Source organism: Astatotilapia calliptera, chromosome 15, assembly GCF_900246225.1.
Source record: "Astatotilapia calliptera chromosome 15, fAstCal1.2, whole genome shotgun sequence".
In the NCBI taxonomy this organism is placed as follows: domain Eukaryota; kingdom Metazoa; phylum Chordata; class Actinopteri; order Cichliformes; family Cichlidae; genus Astatotilapia; species Astatotilapia calliptera.
This window is the reverse complement of record NC_039316.1, coordinates 15,723,454-15,744,320: the sequence shown is the minus strand read 5'-3', so window position 1 is coordinate 15,744,320 and position 20,867 is coordinate 15,723,454. Positions and strand designations below refer to the sequence as shown.

The window sequence follows — 20,867 nt, the reverse complement described above, 5'->3', positions numbered from 1 at the left end:
ATTCATGCTCCTTATCTATGTTTTATTTTCAATAGCTAGTAGGCATGATTTAAATAGTCATGTTTGTAGCTAAATCTTTAGTTCAGGGAATAATTATCTAAAAACATCATACTGGATTAAACAAGTACTGTAAGAACAGTAGATGCCTTTTGGAGGTCAGTGTCTGGCTAACTTTGAGCCCTCCTGTGGTCAGCTGTACTTTATAGCCATGCATCCTCTCTTATCCTCCAGCTCCTTTCTGCTTCATTTTCTCTATCCATTCTCTTCGTGTCCTTTTCCTGAGCGAGTGCCTCTGACCGGGTTTTGTTTCTTTGTTTGGCCTCGGCGTGAAGCTGCTGGCCTTTGTTAGCCTGTCAGAGGTGCAGAAGGAGTGAATGGGAGAAAGAGACTGGTTAGTGGACCGAGTTGGTTGCATCTGCAAAGTGGAAGAATGTGTTTCTGAACAGAATTTATACTGACTGTATTAAGCCACAGTAGTTTCTCATATAAACGATCAAAATATACATTAATGTTTTGACTGAAGCTGGGAAAATGTTTGAGTTTGGGTTTTTTCTTTTTCTTTTTAATTTTCCATTTTAATCCATTCAGTAAGTGTGTCTATTTAATAATGTGCTTTTTAATAAAACAGTAAATTTGACATGACTAATTATATTTTAGCATTGAAAATATTATTTTGATTATAGGGCTTGCTCATACTGATTCATTAACCTTTAGATAAACTAGAGAAAATATAAAGTTATTTTATATTTGCCTTAAACGTTACGTTGGTTGGCCCAATAATATCCATGTATTCCTCTTACTCCTTTATTAATTGACCAAACAAACTTGGCATAGAAGTACTAATGAAGGTCCTCACCCATGTCCAATGACAACATCATATTATCTAGCAACCACCTACAATGGGTTTCTATGACCCATTTGTAGGTCACTTTCATTTCTACTACTACTTTGGTGTATTTCCAAATACTTAAAAAAACTGTTTTTTAAAAAAGAGACAGTTTGTAAAATGTAAATAAAAATGAATTCATTGATTTGCAAACCTGATAATTTTAGTGAACCTCTGCTCTTTTTTTACCTAATCGTGTTACTGATCTGTCAGCAATTTAACTAATTAGTAACAAAATTTTCCTCCAGGTGTTTTTTCTTCTTCTTTTTGGCTCCACTTACATTTCCAGCCTTTTGTTGGCCACTTCCCAACTTTTTTGAGGCCTGTTGCTGCCATAACATTCTCTCCTCAAATGTTAAAATGTTTTATTTCAATATTTAGGATGTTTTCTACGGTCTGTTGTGAATACAATTTGGGTTTGACACAGCATCCCAACTTTTTCTTAACTAGGTTTTCAAAATATGCCGCTCGTTTACATTCTCACTTCTCCGTTATCTGTTGGGACCCTTTCATACATTCTTGAGGCAGACAATCACACTTGCAGCTGGTTTTTTAGTGCTTATTATTTCGGTGGAGAGCGTCTCCACTCTCACCCTTGACAGGCTCTGCTGGACCTCGTCAGCAGAGGAGGAAGGATCAAATGGGTAAATTAACTCAAACTCCCAAATGGGGCACACTTCAGGCTTTTAATGCTCAGAAGAGAGCTTTTATTGTTCCATACGTTGCTATGACACCAGTCACTGTGGCGCTCTGTGTGTGTGTGTGTGTGTGTGTGTGTGTGTGTGTGTGTGTGTGTGTGTGGGTGTGTGTGTGTGTGTGTGTGTGTGTGTGTGTGTGTGTGTGTGTTCTTTCATACGGGTGTTAGTTGCCATGGTTACTTTAGAAGTTCTAGTAAGGATACCTGAGAAGGTTGAAGGCTAGTGAACTCCTTCTTTTTCTTCTTCATTCCTTCCTTCTTTGCTTCCTTCCTTCTTTACACTGTTAATGCTTAACCCTTGAAAAGCAGGACTATAAAATAATTGCCAGAAAAAGTCTAGAAATTCGCAATGGGAATGTTGAAACTCCTGATGAAATTTATAAATAAACAAATAAATATAAATGTGCATATATGAATTTTAGTTTCTATCATATTTGCTACATCAGGCATTTTTAAATGTATTTTATTTCCTAAAATGTATTGTGCAATTTATTTAAGATTTTTGGGGAAAAATAGTCCTGATGATGTAGAAGTCTCAAAAACTCTTAATAACTATGATACACTTTAAAGGGTTAGCAATCATCAGTTTAGTACTTTGATTACTTTAACCCTCTAAGACCCGAACTCTTCCACGGCATGCATTTTTAATTTCTCTTTGATATTTGGGCTGATTGGGACCCGATGAATGTAAAAACAAAGAATTACCAGATTTTTTTTTTTTTTTAACCTAATTTTTGTTTCTAAGAAAAATGAGAGCCACATGTGAGGATATTCGTTTAAAATTTTGATAGAACAGTGGCAGTATAATGTCCTCGTAAGTGGATATCAGGCCCTTGTAGAGCAAAATTGAGTATTTTGGTCTAAATAACCCAAAACGTGATGTCCACATACGCCAGGTCCTAGGAGGTTAATTATTCACATTTTTTTTTAATTTTGTAATTAGTTTGTTTACTGTAAGGTTTATTGTATTATATATCATTTTTTCTCCGTCTTTCTCTCATTCACTAGTTTTCTTTACCCTTATTTTCTCGTTCATATCCTTTTTTTCTTTCACTATTCTCTGTGGTCTTCTGTACTTTTTTGTATTCCCATCTTTTTATTCAATTTTATTTCTATTGGTTTTTTTTAAACTCAGGTGATTGTTCAGCAGTTTCATCACTTAATTTTAAACCTTAATAAGGGTTGAAACCCCCAGATTGTTATTTGTTAATATCAAATATCAAAGAGATTTTTTATCTTTTTTTTTTTTTTTACATTGATGTGGTTGTGTCCTTTCAGGGTGAAGAAGCTGAAGGAAACTCTGGTGACGATCCAGCAGTTGGATAAAAACATGAGTAACCTCCGCTCATGGCTTTCTCGCATCGAGGCCGAGCTGTCGAGACCCATCACCTACAGCGTCTGTCACGAACAGGAGATCCAAAGGAGGCTGGCAGAGCAGCAGGTGGACTTCACAACACCTTATGGCATTATTATTATTATTAATGTCAAACAAGCAATTTGACATTTTTAATTTTTTCCCTTTTTTTTTGTAAACCCTTTTTCTCTCTTTTTTGTTTGTTTTAAAGGTTCTTTTTCACTCCTTGCAACTCTTTGTCTGTTTATGATTAATAATTCATATCTGTCCTTTGTTTAATTTGGGGAGAGGTGGTCACATGCAGTGCCTCACTGTCCTCTGTCTGTGGACTGATGTTTAATAAATGAGGTTTGTAGCACAGTATGGACCAATGTGATACCTGTCCTTATGTCTGTCCAGGAGCTGCAGAGGGACATTGAGAAGCACACGGAGGGCGTAGCATCCGTGCTCAGTCTGTGCGATGTGTTGCTGCGGGATGAAGATGCTACTGGTGGCACTGAGGCGGAGAGCGACTCCTTGCAGGAGACCAGCCGCAGCCTGGACCAGCGCTGGAGGACCATCTGTGCTATGGCTCTGAATCGAAAGCTCAGGTACTGTAGGAGCTAAAGAACATACTGATGTTTAAACTTCTATGTCTGTTACTGTAATTTTCTGTACTGTCACAAATATAATAAATGAAATATGACAAAATATTAAACAAACTGGACCCAAATGTCGATTTGAAGCTCATGATTTTTAACACGGGGTCTTCTTTATGTTACTGTTCAACTGATGTCACGACACAGATTCTTTTCTAAATAATAATTCATGTTGATTAAAAGTTTTAGGTTAATGCTTTAGACGTACGCAGAGTCTGAACATTACAGAAACAAATATTCCATCACGATGTCTGCTCGCAGGATTGAGGAGACGTGGACACTCTGGTGTAAGTTTCTCAATGACTACTCCCGATTTGAGGATTGGCTCAAGATGGCTGAGCGAACCGCTGCCAACCCCAACTCAGCTGATGTCCTTTTTGCTGTCGCCAAAGAGGAGCTCAAGAAGTTTGAGGTCAGTTGTTGTGAGGTTAGCTTGATGAAGATTTGTTTCTGTTTGATCATCAGTAATCTTTATCAGTTTGAAGTTGGACGTTGCAACTCAAGGGATGAACCAGTGTTGTGTTTATGCAAAACAAAGTACCAATTTTAAATTGTGTCTTTAGCCAAAAAGCTATTATTAAGGAAGGTAGACAAGGAGAAAAGGCTGAGGTATGCCAAATTGCACAAGAACTGGAGTGAAAAACCGTGGCAACGCATTTGATGGAGTGATGAATCCAAATTTTAAGTGTATCAGTTCAAATCGTCGTGAGCATGAGCTGCCAATGCAGTAAAAGTAGACTTGGATAGAACACATAATAGAACCCTATCAGTCATAGATTGTCCTTGAGACACTGCAAGAATAGTTCAGGCTATATAAAAGTAAAGGTGGTCCCAAATATTGAATTTCAAGGTCATTAAAAGAATATAAACTCTGTCTTTGCCCTATATATTGTATTTCCATTGATGTTTGCACATGTTTCAATAAATCTTAGATAAATGTTTTTCATTTTCTTAGAAAAATATAATAAAGAAATCGAGGATGTTTCAATTCTTCACACTGAGGAAATAAAGACACTGAATTGTCCATGCTTCCTCTCTCTTCTTCAGGGTTTCCAAAGGCAGGTTCATGAGCGACTGACCCAGCTGGAGCTGGTCAACAATCAGTACCGCCGGCTGGCCAGGGAAAACCGCACCGACCGAGCCAGCCAGCTCAAAGCAATGGTCCATGAAGGCAACCGGCGGTGGGATACACTGCACCGAAGAGTGGCCGCCATCCTCCGCAGGCTCAAGGTACAGAAACTTTTATTTTTGAAATCTCATTTTAGATTTCTTTTCAATTTATTTTAATTTCAGTCAGTTTTCAGAGTACATTTTCAGTTTTAGTTAAATTTTTGGTCCTAATATGGAGCTGGTGTTTGTCAGATTCACATAAAGGCCACTGACTCATTGAGTGTATTTTTGTTTTATTCTAATTTCAAAATCACAACATGATGCACGCAGGCAATGTTACTTTCTTTGTTTGACATTTAATTAATAGGCAAATTCGTTTGTGCGTCCTTACTGAAATTATAGTAACGCGACTGCTCGGTTGCAGCATTGTTCAGAACAGTTTGAAATAATAATTGTGTAATCAGTAAAGCTGTAAAAAGGCCCCCTGCTAATGTGTTGATCTATGAAACGGGCTGTTTCTCTTAATAAATGTCATAAATACATTTAATTCTGACGCCATGTGATTTCTCCTCGTTTTAAAAGTCAAATGTTTCCAGTTGTTTTTATAAAAGCTGAAATTGTCTTGTGTTGCACATTTTACTGTAAATCTCCGGCTTATTATTTTAAATTGACAAGTTGGCATTAATGTCAAGCTTTCACTAGAGGATGTAATGAACTGCTTTGCTTTCTTCTCTCACAGTATTTCACCAGTCAGAGGGAGGAATTTGAAGGGACCAGGGAAAGTTTGCTGGTGTGGCTGACCAACCTCGATCTGCAGCTCACCAACGTTGAGCACTTTTCAGAGAGCGATGTCCATCAGAAGATACGGCAGCTCAATGTGAGGCACAGCTCATGTACTGTACACACACAAAACCATGTCTCCTAGTGATTATAAGAATTGCATGTTAAGATGCTTAAGGTCTTGGCTTTAGCTATGGCAATATTTTGGAAAGAATTATTTGTTGAATGCTTTTACAGATATTATCAGAAGCTGCGTTTTGTTCCTTTGGGTTTAAAGGCTCAATCTCTGTCCACTCATTCATCCCTTCGTCTTCCTGCAGAGTTTCCAGAAGGAGATCACCCTGAACACTGAGCGCATTGATGGACTGATTGTATTTGGAGAGGGCCTGATCCAGAAGAGCTCACCGCAGGATGCGGCGAAGATAGAGGAGGAGCTGGAGGAACTGCACTCCTACTGCCAGGAAGTTTTCAGGAGACTGGTCCGCTTCCATCAGCGCCTCAGCCAACCCCCTGTAAGCCTAGGCGCACACATTTTTCAGATTCCAGTCTAATTCAAGCAGATATAACAAAATGTCTAACATATTATAAATAAAAAAATATCCCTTATCATTTTATAGATTTTCCTTTGTATGACTTTTATACATGCATGCAGTTTTTTGTTCCATGTTTTTAAACCTATTTTAAATATCCAGCAGAATATTTTCCAGATATGTTCGTAGTTTTTGGCACCGATCCATACGCACGTGTTTATTGCTTGATTCTATGCAATTTTTTCAAATTATGCATAACATGTGAGAGGCAGTTCTAAAACTAACAAGGACTTGGTGTGTGTTACCAGTGTAAGGACAGGTATGTATCATTCACACTTGGCTTGGTTTCTCTGTCCTAGATCACAGAAGAACCAGAGATCCCCTCTACCACCTTTTCCCTGGAATCAAGCTTGGAGCTGATTGGCCGACCGTGGCTTGGGCGTAGCTTTGGAAGCCTTCCAGCCACACCCACTCTCCTGCTGTCCTCACCCCTGGTGCGTTCAGGGCGGGAGACACCGGATTCACTGGCTTTGGAGTGGGACCACACCGTAGACGTAGGAGGGTCATCATCACATGAGGATGATGAGGAAGAGGAAGAGAACGAGGAAGAGGGAGCTTACTTCAGTGCGCTGTCAGGTATCTTTAAAGTCTGCCTCCAAGGGTGTCAAACATAAGGCCCGGGGGGCAGAACTGGCCCACCACAGGCTCCAATATTGGCCACTGGGAGGCAGCTGCTCTGATCACAGATAAAGACAACCCCATTTATACCAAAGCACCAAAATAAATAAGTAGTAGATAAATAACAGTGTTACAGTGTTATTTCTAACAATTTAACCCCAAAGAGTCGTGCTGACAGACATCCTGGGTCAGCCCAGACCTGTAAAATAAAAGTTAAAAAGGGAGTTAATAAGAGGTACAAAACATACAACTAACAAGTAACTCCTGCTGTCATTCTGCATAATCACAAAGAGCCAAATCAAGTTCTAGAGACTGAGAGCAACTCAGCATTTAACTTGCATCGTTTTTGTGATGAGTCACTGTGTGAAACTTGCTTGACTAACTGCCAATGAAGACAAAGACGAAAGCCCAGCGCACATTTTTTAAAAACAGGGAAAATCTGCAGATGTCCTGAATAAATTAGAGAGGATAAACATGTACATTTCTGCCTTGACAGTTCAAACTCGGTAGTTTAGGCTGTGAGTTAAAAATCAGTAATCAGTATTATTATAAAAATGTCAGGTTGCTGAGATGTAAAGTTTTCTTTGTTTGGTTGTTTAGTTTTCACACCAGCTGAAAATGAATGTTATTCACTACCAAAAAACAACTGACTCATAAACCACAGCTCAGTCATAAGCATGGAGACAAACGATCCACAGCATCATCCATCGGAGCCCTAAAAAGCAGACCAATGTTCAATGTTGCAAAAAAGGAGGCAAGCAGACAAAGAAAGAAATCCAAAAGACCAAAAGACTTGGACAAGTTTGAGCCTTTTCCTCTCATTTTTCAGTTTTTAGTTTGGATTCTGGAAGAAAGGATGTCTTGTTTTAAAGAGATTTCTAGTCTGACCCCTCTCTCCTCGCAGAGGTGGAGTTGACTGAGACCCTGGAGGAATTTATCGAAGCCTCAGAGGCCCCGCTCGCCTCGTCACTGGGTAGGCTCAAGAGCATCTTCAGCACTCACCGCTCTGCTCTTCATGCCGAAATATTTCCAGAGAATAGCTTCCTGCTGCTCATGTATCACTTGGCATCCAAATGCTTGTTGTGCTGTCTCTTCCACTTGGATACTTTACTGGTTTAAGGAAAAAACACCTCGAGTGTCCTTTTCTTGTATATTTGTAATATAAATGCCCAAAGTCTCTACACTTCAAAGTCCTGGTCTGCTTATGATTGATTTATTTGAGGTCTTAATATTTTTTGCACTTTTAATGGGTTTATTTTTTCTTCAGGAGATTTTTTATCGTTATCTGAATTTATGTCTTCCCTTTTTCTCTTTTACATCTTACTTTCAGCGGTCCAAACTTTGTTGTGTTAATTTCAGCCTCTTTCATTTCATCCTTTCATCCTCTTCCAACATCCTCTTTTATCTTTGTCTTTTTTTTATATTGCAATTCTCCAACACACTCACATTTGCCCACCTCACTGTCCTCCACTAGTTTCTAGAACTTTACAGTGCATGTAACACTAGGAGGTAGGAAAATGTTGTGCTGTGTCATCCATAACATTATTGTTATTTATCAATTTCCTTTGATAAATAACAATTCCTACCAGTCTATGCAGGTGTTTTCCAGTTGTGGCCTTGCCTACTTGGCTCTTTGTGCTGTAATCCCTCTTTTTACCGCTCAAACATGTGAAATAAGCACTGAGTAAACACCACCATGCAGATCTTTGATTTGTTGTTTGCAGGGTTATTTGTTTGTTTTTGCTCGAGTTACGTTCCAGATGTACTTAATTTAGTAGATCTGAATACATCTGATTCACTGTAGTTGAACCTCGAATGTTTGCTTGATCACACCAGACACATCAGCTAAAGAGACAGTAGTAAATGCCAGATGCAGATCTTACAGTGAATCAATCCAAAAACTCCCACAAAGGAAAGTTAAGACCAGATGGTTTCTTAGCAGAAAGCTGGTGTCCTGCAGTTAAAAGGAGACCTAATGCTTATTTCCAGCTCCCTTTTTTTTATTCTGCAGTTCCATTAAAATAGCATGTTTCCACTTTTTTTATTCCAAAGAGAAGTCTGAGAAAGACCTGAGCATTTTTGTGTGTGCATATTTGCAAATGAGCATCTAAAACTGTGAACGTCCAACACTGAAAAATATGTCAAAATAGGTAAAAGATAATAAAAAATATTATAATAATATTGAGAATACAGTATATCTAAATGTAACATTACTGGAAAATACTGACAAAGACTCATTTTTTATTATTTTTGCATCTCAGCATCAAGCAGGTCGGTGGCTGTACAAGACTCTCCGAGATGGCAGGCACTGGGAGACAGAGAAACTGAGTCTGATACAGAGGGACACACTGAGGCCACACCCACTCTGACCAGTACCCCTCTAAAGCCGGGATATGTACGCTTCAAAAACTTCTCTCTAGTAGTTAAACTAATAATAGCTCACTCTTGGGAATGCATTTGAGACAAAATATGCAGACCGTGTGCTCCTCCAGATGTAATAACTTAAAGTGTGTTTGTTTTGTTTCCAGCTGAGTCTCATGTCTGAGTGCAGCAGGAGCATAGAGAGCATCAACAGAGTGTCGCTGATCCTGGATGACGTGGAGCAGCCGGAGGAGTTCGGTCTCATGGGACTGAGTGCCTCAGACAAACAGTCAGGTGAGCCTCAAAGATGCTGAACGCTTTGCAAAAATCAGCAACATCAGGTAAACTATAAACTGTATGTAAATGATGGATATAGTAGGCCATAGTAACCGTGACATCACACTGTTTTCAAAAGCAGGTTTGCGTTTTTGTTTTTTGTTTTTTAAATAATATTATTAGCACTCTTTGATGGCTGAGGGCTCATTCTGGGCTGTGCTAACTACATATTGTTGTACCATCCCGGAGGAGTTAAGCTACCTGTGTAACCTGTGTAGGGTCCAGGTATCACTTCATGTTACCAGTAGTGCAAAACTAGTGAAAAAACAGTCAGAAAAGTTGAGGAAGGAAAAATGTCAGTAGCTTCCAGCTGTAAAACCACTCCTGTTTTTGAAGGTTGCCTCATTGTTGCCCCTTCAGTGCAACTGAGGGTAATTTCATTAACACCGAAGCAGCGGAAACTGATCAGTATCACAGAAGTTTAATTGACTTGATACTATTTTCTCATTAAAAAGGGTTACTCAAATTTTTTTGAGCAGTGTGTTTACTACCATTTCTTAAGTGAGTCAGCAGTATCTTGTGGTCTCATTTCTTGTCGCTTCAATACTTGCCGTGTATTTTTCTGCTTCTAGTCACTTGAAGTTGCCAAATATCACTAAATGCTCTGTGGTGTCGAGTCATCACTTCATTGTCAATCACTTTCTGTGTAGACGCAGCATCAGTAAGCAATTGGACTAGAGCCACGCCCTGTATTGTATGCTGCTTCTTCTGCTATTTTATCCAGAGGTGTCCATAATTTATAAATAAGCTTGGTACTGTCTTCAGTAAGACCAAAATAGTGACATCATAAACCAAACACAGAAGCATTAGCGCATAAATCAAGTGAGCAGAAGGTTCATTTTCTCACGGAATACTATTGCTTCATTTTGAAACTGAATAGGTTGCCCCCTACTGGCTATTAGAAATAATACTTCTTTTGCACTTCCACATCAGCTTTCCTTTTCAGCTACATCAATCTTTTTTATAAAGTCTCTAACTTGAAGAAATGCTTGAAAGTAGTTTAAAAAAAGAGGGAGGGGTTGGACAAGAGTCACTGAGTGGTGTTTAGTGCTTTAATATCAGTGCACGAACATTAGCTTAGACTGCAGAGCTTTGGCAGGAAACAATTATAAACATTGCAGCAGTTTAGCCAGTGAAAGCATTTTAAACCCAGACGTGCATCCAGAAAAAAGCAATGCAAGTTTGGTCTCTGTTTCCTCTGTTAACTGGCCCCTTTGCTGCTGTTTATTTCTGTGAGCTTGAGCATCTTCAGCATATGTTTACATTCAAAGATGTTCGTGTACTCTTAGGTGTGATTGAACGCTGGGAGTTGCTCAAGGCACGGTCCAGATGCAGTGAGCGTGACAGCTCTGAGGAGCCTCAGCAGCTCAGGTGTGATCTCGACAACATTACTTCCTGGTTAAAAAATGTGATCCCGGAGCTGGACCGCCTTCAGGAGCCTGACCCAGCAGCCTGTATTGAGGAGATGGAGGCCAGAGCTAAAGAACTAAAGGTAAGATTTAATACTAAACATAAAAAAGAGGAATTTGTTTTGATCATTAAAAAAAGCAAAAATAAAAAAATGGATGATTGCTTTTTTTTTTTTTTTTTTGCAGGAGATGCAGAAAGTGTTTACTCACTACAAGTCTATCATGCTGTCAGTCAACCTGCGAAGTGAGGAAGCTCCAGAAGCACAGGAGAGACTGACGAGTATGAACAGAGACTGGAGCAGAGCGTGTACTGGCCTCCAGCAGTGGGACCTCAGCCTGAGGAAGAAGCTCATGCAGTGCCAGGTAAGAGGAAATACCACAACAGACTATTAAAAAAAACTCGAGACTTGTTTTAAGACTTGAAAAATATTTTATTCACATCTTAAAACCTTTCTAAACTTAAGGATAACAGCAGTATTAACACTTTGATGAATGTTCACTGTTCAAACAAGCTTTCACAAGTAACTGATTTTTGTGAAGTTGCAGAATCTTTGACAAGTGACAAGAAAAAAGTGACAAAACTATTTTCAACTTGAATTTTATTGATAACATTATTATTTCCCAATTTTAATAAATAATACTTAATTAAGATTAAGTATTATCTTAATTAAGTATTAAGTGTTATTGTGAATTATGCAGTGATAATTGTGTAATGACTTTCATGCAAATGCTGGTGCAAATAAAGTCACTGGCCACTTCATTAGTTACAGCTTGTTAGCACTGGGTTGGACCCTCTTTTGCCTCCAGAACCGCCCTGATTCATCATGACATAAATGAGGTCAGTTTTGTACAGTTAACTCATTGACATGTTCACAAAAGCAGACTGAGATAATCTGAGCTTTGTGGCATGCTGGGTTATTGCTGAAAGCATAAATAAGTGAACATGGTCAGCAACAAGACTGAGGTTTCAAGACTCAAGAAACCAGCCTGTCTGGCACCGACAACCATGCAACATCACCATTCTTCCCCTTTCTGATGCCCTCTTTGAAATTTAGCAGGTTGTCTTGCTGCCATGTGATTGGCTCATTAGATTCTTGCGTTAATAATAAGTTGTACCTAATATAGTGGCTGGTGAGGTCTTGGTGAAGTTGGTGCATGTAAAGCATACAGTGTGCAAAGTATTAACCTCCTAGGACCTGGTGTCCACATATGTGGACATCACATTTTGGGTTGTTTAGACCAAAATACTCAATTTTGCTCTACAAGGGCCTGATATCCACTTACGAGGACATTATACTGCTACTGTTCTATCTACTGCTCTTATTTTTCTTAAAAACAAAAATGAGGTAAACAAAAATCTGGTAATTGTTTGTTTTTACATTCATCGGGCCCCAATCAGCCCAAGTATCAAAGAGAAATTAAAAATGCATGCCATGGAAGAGTTCGGGTCTTAGGAGGTTAAAGAGGAAAACTATTTTTGAAAAGCAGATGGCAAAAATGTTTTTTTCCTACCATAATTTGGAAGGGAAAAAAATCTAGTTGATGTAAGTAGAAATTAAAATGTCAAAAATGACATGAGCTGAGGTTTCAGCTGAACTGCTTCACTGTAACAAATGACCTTTAACTTTTTCCCATACAGGACTTTCATGAAAGCCTCCACTCTTTGCTGCTGTGGCTCGCTCACGCAGAGAGCAGACGCTACGCAGTGGACATCGGCCACCCAGACACGACTCTCACAGCGCTGCAACAGCACAGCAACACCCTCACTGTAAGCAGAGAGGCATGTTTGGTTACCCAACAAATTGAAAAAAAGTACTGTCCTCACAGATCTGCTGCTGACACTGTGTTTACACTGAGCATCTGAAGTCAAAAAGTTTTATCCAGTCATTTATTCAGCTTGATGCTAGAAATAGTTACTATTTTTGTTGGTTGTGGTCTGCAGGCTCTGCAAAAGGAGCTGCAGGACAGGCAGGCTCATCAGGCCTCCCTTCAGACTCTGTGGTCTCAGCTCCAGCCTGAAGACGGCACAGAGGAGAGCAACGAGGCCCGGGAGAAACTCCACGTGACGGGGAGCAAGCTGAAGCTGCTCCTGAAGCAGGTGGACGGCGACCTCAGCAACCTGCGGCAACGTCTGGTAAAAGCTCAAAATATTTTCTTTCTGCACATCCAAGAGCTGTCATGAATGTTTTTTTTACAGCATATTAACGTAGACGATTTATTTACCTCAGGACTGTGAATCTGCTACAGCCGCCCAGTGTCAAAGTGTTTCTCAGGAGGCTGGAAATTCAAAGAAAGGCTCCTCCACTCAAAGGTAAGTAGCAGCGCAGATAACGTTGTTTGTATTTCATGTCTTCTTGCACTAAATATGATGTGTTTTGCAGAGAGAAGCGGGAATCGTCTCCCCCTCGATCCTTCTTCTACCGGGCCCTGCGTGCCGCCTTCCCTCTTCAGCTCCTGCTGCTGCTCCTCCTGCTCCTGCCCTGCCTGATTCCAATGTCGGAAAGTGACTCCAGCTGCACCCTTACCAATAACTTCGCCCGGTCCTTCTACCCCATGTTGCATTACACCAACGGCCCACCGCCCACTTGATTGTAATATTCATGCGATAATAGAAACTTTCTAAAGGAAACGGATGAACGTATGTCACCATGCTGTCATGTTCAGTTTCCCGAAGACTGAAAACTGTAAAGATTTGCCAGCAGCTCTTTTGTCTTTCCATCAAGAAAAAACTCACCATGCCAAAAAAAACCCCCCCAGGTTTTAACATCATTCAGGAAATCAATCACTTTTGCCACTCGGAGACCACCGACCATCCTCCAACACAAGGATTATCATCAGATGAGGGACGAGTCACCGAATCTATTTCTAGTGAGGTACAGTAATTATCCTATTAATTAGGTAAGAACACGTAAATCACAGCATTAAAAAAAAAGAAAAGCTACGTATTATGAATAATGATTCATTCGACAGATGACGAAGCCACAGTGGATTTTCAAACTCAGTCTGAAAAGTGAAGCAAGTGCACAAGTGCCTTAAACCTGAATCGTTTCTAATGGTGGCAAAAAAAAGTCAGGTTATATAGAAGTGCATGAGAAAACGACCCTACGTCTTATTGAGTGGCGATCTCAGTAAACACTTTTCTGATGAGTTTCATTTGTTTTCATTTTGTTTTCACTTTTTTAATAGAACATGATGCTCATTGTGTACAGAAAGGCCCAACTAAAGTACAGATTAGGGCAGTGTCACTGACAAGTGGCTACCATATGACGATTCATCATCCTCCACTTCAAAACACCAAGAAAAAGTAAGCAATAGGGTGGCTACAGCCATCATTTACATACAGTTTGATTTTTCACCAACTAAACTGTTTTTTTTGTTTATTTTTTAATCCAGCCAGACACTGAACTCTTGTGTTTTTAAGATTTGCATGTTTATATTTCATTTACTTCATGAACTCTTCACATTTCATTTAATGTTTTCCTGCCTGCTCGACTGAACTCTGCAGAACAGCGCTGATTAAATTTGAATGTATTTGATAAAAAGCCAGCTGAAAGTCTTTTTTAAAAAAAAAAAGAAAAAACACATTCTTGTATACTGAGTTTTTTAGATGTGATTTTGTCTTGACTAGATTGTGAGTGGACATTTCCACGCCTCCTTGCACTGTTGAAACACTGTAGATTCAGCATGATGTTTATGTACATAATGCAATAATATAATGCTTATTTATAACTTGAAAGGTGGATTTATAATCATTTTTTTGTTCCTCTAGTAAATGTTGACTGATTTAAACAAACTGGCTTATCCTTTATTTTATTTTATTTTTTTGAGGTATCCATGCTACCAAACAGGGAAAATGCCAAACCTTGGCTAGAAACACTACAGAAAAACTACACAAGTTTTTTTTTTTTGTTTTTTTTATAAGAGCATCTTGTCTGTCAGCTTTTTGCAATCTAAATCAGAACCTGAATGCACCTTTGTGCCAAACATATTTGCTTTTCTAAAAATCTCTATAGACTCTATAGGCTCCTCTTGTTTGTGTTCCCAGTGCATGTGTGCTATGGCAGTGCCAAGCTAACAAGCAGAAAGAGTACAGGAAAAGGAGAAAATGGATAATAAGATAAGAATAGAGTGGACAGAGCACAAGTGGAAGAACACAACAGTGTCTTCAACTACCAAAGCTGTAAGAAAAACCAAATGAACGAACATGGATACACAAACTAACAATCTTGTTGTGTTGTCTACTGTAGGTGTGAGCATATGTGTGTTTATGTCACAAAATGTACTTTTGTAATGAGGATGAGAAGCTGCAAACAAGGAGCCAGAGGCAGGCCATCAGCTGAGGTCAAAGTTTTATTAGAATTCATTCAAACCGCGTGCACACTTGCAAATCCTATCTAAAAGAAAACATACTTGGCAGAAGTAATACATGGCTGTTTAAAAAACAAAAAACAAAAAAAAACCAGCATCTTAGACGGCCACTTCACTCATTTTTGTTCTATTTGCTATTTTCATCATTGGGCGCATTCTCTGCCATGTTCTTACTTCTACATCCTACATCTGAGGCCTCTGCCGGTGTTCAAGCAGTGCTGATCAGATGCTGGATTTAAAGAGGGGTCCCTGAAAAGGACCCGTTTTCATTTATCAAGCCAAGCCCACAGTACTCTGCTGCACTAACAAAACCCTCAGGGATAACATCAATGTTAATCGCAGTTAGAGATTAGGACTGGAAGTTCTGGAAAGTCTACTCGAGGGACCTTCTTTTAAAAGATTTTATTTGGTTCAGAGAACACTGTGCTACACATGACCCGCTCCATCCGAGTGGCACCGGCATCTGTTTTCTGTGACTTACACTACCCTTTGTATAGGATTCGTTTTGTTTGCCCCAAAATCACCAATCATTTTTGGCTAAAGAAAATGAATTGGTGCTTTTCTTTCTCGAGTTTGTGAATTTTATATATACTTTTTTTAAAATTTCCAAATTAAAATTTACCTACCGGTAGTTATAGTATCTCTGTTTTATCAAAAAATAATTTTGTAGTCTAGACTAAAGATAGTGTTCAAAATTAAATAGTCATTAACATTTACTTCTGCTGATCATTTGCAAGCTGGCAAAACACGGCGTTTGATAAATAACAAATAAGACAAAGGCTCCTCTTTCGTATTGTTTTACTGATTTATACATTCATCAAACATTTTCCCCAGAATTGAACAAGAAGTATCTGTGCAGTGCTTAAACAGTTTGGTGACAAAGGCTGATGAGAGTAAAAGCACAGGCTGTACAGAAAGACCAGAGTCCAGAGGGTCCAGAGGCCTCTGTTTGATGAACCTTGCAGTGATCCTGATTGTTGAAGCTGCATCATGTCACAAAGAGCAACTGTAGCAAGTTCAAAACTACAAAAATAGACTTTTTTTTTTGAAGTGCTACGTTGGCATAAGAGCAACAGTAAGGCATCTTTGACAATAAAGCACAGACATTGAGAGCAAGTGAAGGCACCAGCTCAACACAGCTTGATATTTTTCTTTTTCAAATAACTGTATTTAACAAAAACAAAAAAACAAAACAAAAAAAAAAATCAGCATTCAGTTGAGGAATTGTTTTCATGTCTGCTTTTTAAGCTAAAGAAGAAAATCAGAGTTGCCACATTCACTGCCAATTAGCTTAAGTTCTGCTAGAAATCACCTTCTTAGCTGGAGTTCTCTCGTTAATTTTAACCCAGATGAAACAACTCTGTGAGCGATTCAACAAATACATGAGATGCTAACAAAGTAACTGCTTTGTGCAAATACTGCCTTTAATGATCATATACACTACTCAAAAAATAAATGAGGGTAACGCTCAATAATCACAATATCAGAGATAGTCAGGTAAACTTCAGGGACATCAATCTGTTCAGTCAGGAAGCAGAATCCATCATCAATCTATTTCACCTGCTTTGGTGTAAATGGCAACCCCTGCAAGAAGGGAATGGTTTTGCAGGCGGTGGCATGAGCGTTATCAACCATCTGACAGTTTGGCCAGGAACATGCTCTCGAATAGTCCAGTGGAGGTCATTTTATAGGGCTCCTCCTGTTCTTCCTCACAATAATAAGAAGACGATATCAGTTCAGCTGCTGCATTGATACCCCTTTTACTGTCCTGTCCAGCTCCCCTTGGGTAATTGCCCGTCTCCTAGTATTCATCCTCCTGGAGACACGGCAAACCTTCTTGTAACAGCGAGTATGAATGTGCCATCCTGGAGGAGTTAGACTGCCTGTGCAGCAGGCGCTGCGTTGTGTCACTAGCAGTGACACAAGTGAAAAAAGTCACACCAGAGAAAGATCTGTAAGGAGGCATAAGGAGAGAGAAGTGGTCTAAGGCCACCACATGCCAAACCAGTTCATGTTGGGGGGGTTGCATCGTTGCACAGACAGCGCAACTGGTTGCACCAAAGCAAGTGGATGATGTTCACAATGGCTTATGCTTCTTAAGTGGACAGATTGATATCTCAGAAGTTTAACTATCTTTGTGTTATAAGGTGATGATATACTGCAGTCTTGATGAAATTTGAATCCCTTACACGAGGATATAAAGTATTATCTTATGTATGTGTCATAATTCCTTGGGTTGTCTAAACATGGGTACAAACAGCATTTTTATTATTATTCATGCATCTCCATCTTCAAAATAAATATAAGAATAAAAATCAATGGATTTTTGAAATTCATCGACTAAATAAATTTTCATTTGCAACTGTGGGATGGACAAAACTTAGCAGATGAAGCCGTGGCCCTGGTCTGTGGGGAAATCCTAAGTGTTTTAGTGCATAGACCCAACAATAAACTGATTAAGTAATCAGCAATAATCAGTAACAACAGTCTTTTGTTGCAGCCTCGACATTAAAGTCCATGTGTATAGAAAAGCCACTTAAGCATTAAAACATCTACACACACAAAGTCGAAACACAAACTGAGATTTGTTGAAGAAAACACGCCAGTGAGCACTGTAAGTTTCACAGTATAAGATTTCTTTAACTCAGAGTTAAAGTGTGAGTTTTCTGCAGGTGCTTGTTTTTGGGAATCGGTTACACATAAGCTGCTTGTTCCAGCAAACTGTACAGGCTCTGATTAATCAGTTTAAAAAGACATACTGTCATTGGGAGGTGTGATCAAATCAGTTGTGATCTGTTTTTCTGCATGGGTTTTCATTGGTCGACTGACTGATTTAATGGTCCTGTCACATATCTGAGTACAGCTGAGTGACCAGGTTTGACAGTTTGTTCCTGTTTCGCTTTAGTCTTTTGCCAATATAGTGGAAAAGCAAAGAATCCTGAAAGCGTGATCTGTGCTCCATGCGGTTAACTTTGAAGATATTGAAAGTTCACCAGAAACTGTGCACAGCGTGTCAAAGATTCACCAGTGACAGATCAGAGAATCCAGCTCTCGTTCCTACGAAGATACTCATCATTCCCGTGAACTAGTTTTGTGCAAAGCAGTGAAAATTCTTTCGCATCGGAATTCTGATCTGACTACTGGGGTTCACCTCCAGCTCTAGCGCTACTGGGAATCCAGGTATTTGAAGGTCCGCTTGCAGAGCTGTGCAGCCGGGCAGGAGCCTCACTCTGATCTTCCTCCTGCTGAGGAGGCTGAGGAGGCAGACGAGAGCTGTGCATGATGTGGGCATCCAACATCTCCAGCAACAGGTCGTAGAGAGGCACTATGTTCTTCACTTTCATGCAGTGGAGGTGGTCCATGCCTTTGTTACTGCACATTGAAAACAAAGTTGGGCGAGAGGTTAACGTAATGACTTTTGATGGGAACAATCTGGTCAGATGAATGTGTTTCATAACACTGCAGGGCTTTGAATAAATCTGAGCTGTAAAATAAATTCATTTACAGATCTGTCTCCCTTTTTTAAAAATATCCAGGTTTTAATAGCATGATGTTGGGTCCTGTTACCTGACATGACGAATATGTGAAAGCAGCATGAGCAGGTGAGCCAGGCGGGTGTACTGCTGCTGGAAGGTGAGACCGGTTTTGCTGATGGCCAACACCAGAGCTTCTGTCACAGCGTCCAGGAGGCGCAGCAGCTTGGACCGGCTCTGCAGGTCCTCGCTGCCGTCTGAGGAACTGAGGCACATGTCTGGAAAGCAAATGGGAAGAAATACACTTTAAGTGTGTCTACACAGTAAAGACTATATTACAGATATCAATATAGGAGTTTAATGTTGGAAGCTAAAGTAAATAAAACATTTTGAAGTGCATTATCCTTTGTAAACTGTGCAAAAACATAACTGGATTTTTCATGCAGACATCTTGATTCGGTCACAGCAGGAAAAGGACAGATGACCCAGAGAACCAGCGTGTGCAACACCACCGGTAACATCAGACTGAACCAGCTAAATGGAATTTATCCACAATTTATTTAAAATGCATACAAAAGATTTAACACCCCCGAAAATAACCACTGGCCTTCCGTCAAAGGATTGTAACCAGGTGTTATAAATACAAATATTTTTCAAGTGTTTTTTTTTTTATTTACTTTGGCATAAAATACAAAGGACAGAAGCAAAAGACTTCTGGTAAGGTAACATCGACTCTTTGCTTCAACTATAAACGGATCAAAAGGTGCTTACGCATGTAGTCTGCGCCCAGAGGTGCATTATGAGCCAGGGGAAAAAAAACTGATTTGATTTTGCAGCCCTTTTCCTACTGTGAAACTTTCTGGTAGCAGAAGTCTGAAAAATCCCTGTGTTTTGTTCAACACTAAAGAAACACTTGTTGTGCTTGCAAATACAGTTTGAAAAGGGCTGACATGCTCAAACATTTAGAAACATCCTGCCAAAGCATCGAACATACAGTTTGCTCAAATATTTGTAGAGTACAGAACAGTGTCTCACAGATGGTGCCTTGTCTGTACACACTGGACTGCCCTGTCTCCGTCTTTAAGGAGTAGTTTTCATTTTGAGGGTCATTAAAATCTCGTCTAAACATTTGCTTGGTTAGAATCTCTCTGCTTTTTATCTCTGGCAGCAGAACTTTAAATCTGTTTTTGGAACATTCTGAGCTACTTTGGTTTTAGTTTTTTCCACTGCTACAAAAAGATTATTCACAAAACATCACCATGGGGTTTTCCACTGTTTGAGAGTTAGTAAGTAACACAGGGGCTCTGGTCTGGGGCTTTCATGCTATTGAATTAGCAGATGTCAAAGGGACTGGCTTTAAATTAACTAAATAAAGTAGTATGATCTTCAACTCCATGCATTTGTTGATCATTTTCTCTGTGTGTGTGTGTGTGTGTGTGTGTGTGTGTGTGTGTGTGTATTCTGAGTGTACAGTGCAAAGATCTGGATGACACACCTTAGTTTTACTGCATACAAAAAACGCGACAGTACCCACAGGTGTTTCTTAGTGGTGGGGTGGGTGGTTTAACTGGTTGCTCTCCCAAACCACTGACTAATCAAGTAAACTCCTTTTTTTCCTTTTAAACTATGCCAGACGTTGAACTTCTTAATAACAACGTAACATAATGCCTTTAATATAGTTTGCAAACACCTACTCATTCCTTTTACAAAACAAATGTTGAGCTCCAAAAGCAGCGTGCTCTTGTACGGATGCACAACTACCAACCCCCCCCCCCCAAAAAAAAACAAATAAAATGAATGAGTGGACACATACATAGCATGCATTATAAGTTCATTTTAAAGGTCACAAAGTTCTTTTTAAACTATATGTGAACACTAAACATTTAAATACATTTTTCATCATTTTGTTCTTATCATGTCTCCTCCTCCATCACTGCTCTCTCTCCTCTGTCACCTAATCCTCTTCCTACTCACCTCAAGCCTCATCTCCTGAACTAAAGTCAGGGTGCTAAAACACAAAAACGTGCATAAACATGCTCTTTTATTCCCGATATTGTCACAATTACTTACAGTCAACAGATTAGACATGCATCCATCCTGACAACAAGCCAGCTAAACAACAGCAGCTGGTTAAAGGCTAACATTATCCCAGCTAACGTGAGGCTTGAGTGCCCTAAACAAATAAAAATAAATAAAAATCACACTTTCACACTGATTACATTCTCATATTGCATGAGTGTGCTTTTT

The 20,867-nt window shown here is 39.4% G+C and overlaps 2 protein-coding genes across 7 annotated transcripts in view; one reads left to right on the top strand and one right to left on the bottom strand.

Moving 5' to 3' along the window:
- Nucleotides 1–14,572, top strand: part of syne2a (spectrin repeat containing, nuclear envelope 2a) — an 88,299-nt gene extending 73,727 nt beyond the window's left edge. For both annotated transcript variants that reach the window (XM_026142781.1, XM_026142782.1), the window contains 16 exons: nt 2,862–3,024; nt 3,337–3,527; nt 3,837–3,987; nt 4,623–4,805; nt 5,425–5,562; nt 5,786–5,977; nt 6,355–6,631; nt 7,578–7,646; nt 8,935–9,068; nt 9,202–9,328; nt 10,660–10,862; nt 10,966–11,142; nt 12,419–12,547; nt 12,722–12,913; nt 13,008–13,090; nt 13,161–14,572. In XM_026142781.1, coding sequence (XP_025998566.1) covers nt 2,862–3,024; nt 3,337–3,527; nt 3,837–3,987; nt 4,623–4,805; nt 5,425–5,562; nt 5,786–5,977; nt 6,355–6,631; nt 7,578–7,646; nt 8,935–9,068; nt 9,202–9,328; nt 10,660–10,862; nt 10,966–11,142; nt 12,419–12,547; nt 12,722–12,913; nt 13,008–13,090; nt 13,161–13,368 — 2,617 coding nt within the window. In that variant the 3' untranslated portion in view covers nt 13,369–14,572. The remainder of the gene's footprint in view (nt 1–2,861; nt 3,025–3,336; nt 3,528–3,836; nt 3,988–4,622; nt 4,806–5,424; nt 5,563–5,785; nt 5,978–6,354; nt 6,632–7,577; nt 7,647–8,934; nt 9,069–9,201; nt 9,329–10,659; nt 10,863–10,965; nt 11,143–12,418; nt 12,548–12,721; nt 12,914–13,007; nt 13,091–13,160) is intronic.
- A 539-nt stretch (nt 14,573–15,111) lies between these two features.
- esr2a (estrogen receptor 2a) overlaps nt 15,112–20,867 on the bottom strand; it is a 28,664-nt gene continuing 22,908 nt past the window's right edge. For all 5 annotated transcript variants that reach the window (XM_026194218.1, XM_026194217.1, XM_026194219.1 and 2 more), the window contains 2 exons: nt 18,715–18,898; nt 15,112–18,519 (listed from right to left, as the gene is read on the bottom strand). In XM_026194218.1, coding sequence (XP_026050003.1) covers nt 18,285–18,519; nt 18,715–18,898 — 419 coding nt within the window. In that variant the 3' untranslated portion in view covers nt 15,112–18,284. The remainder of the gene's footprint in view (nt 18,520–18,714; nt 18,899–20,867) is intronic.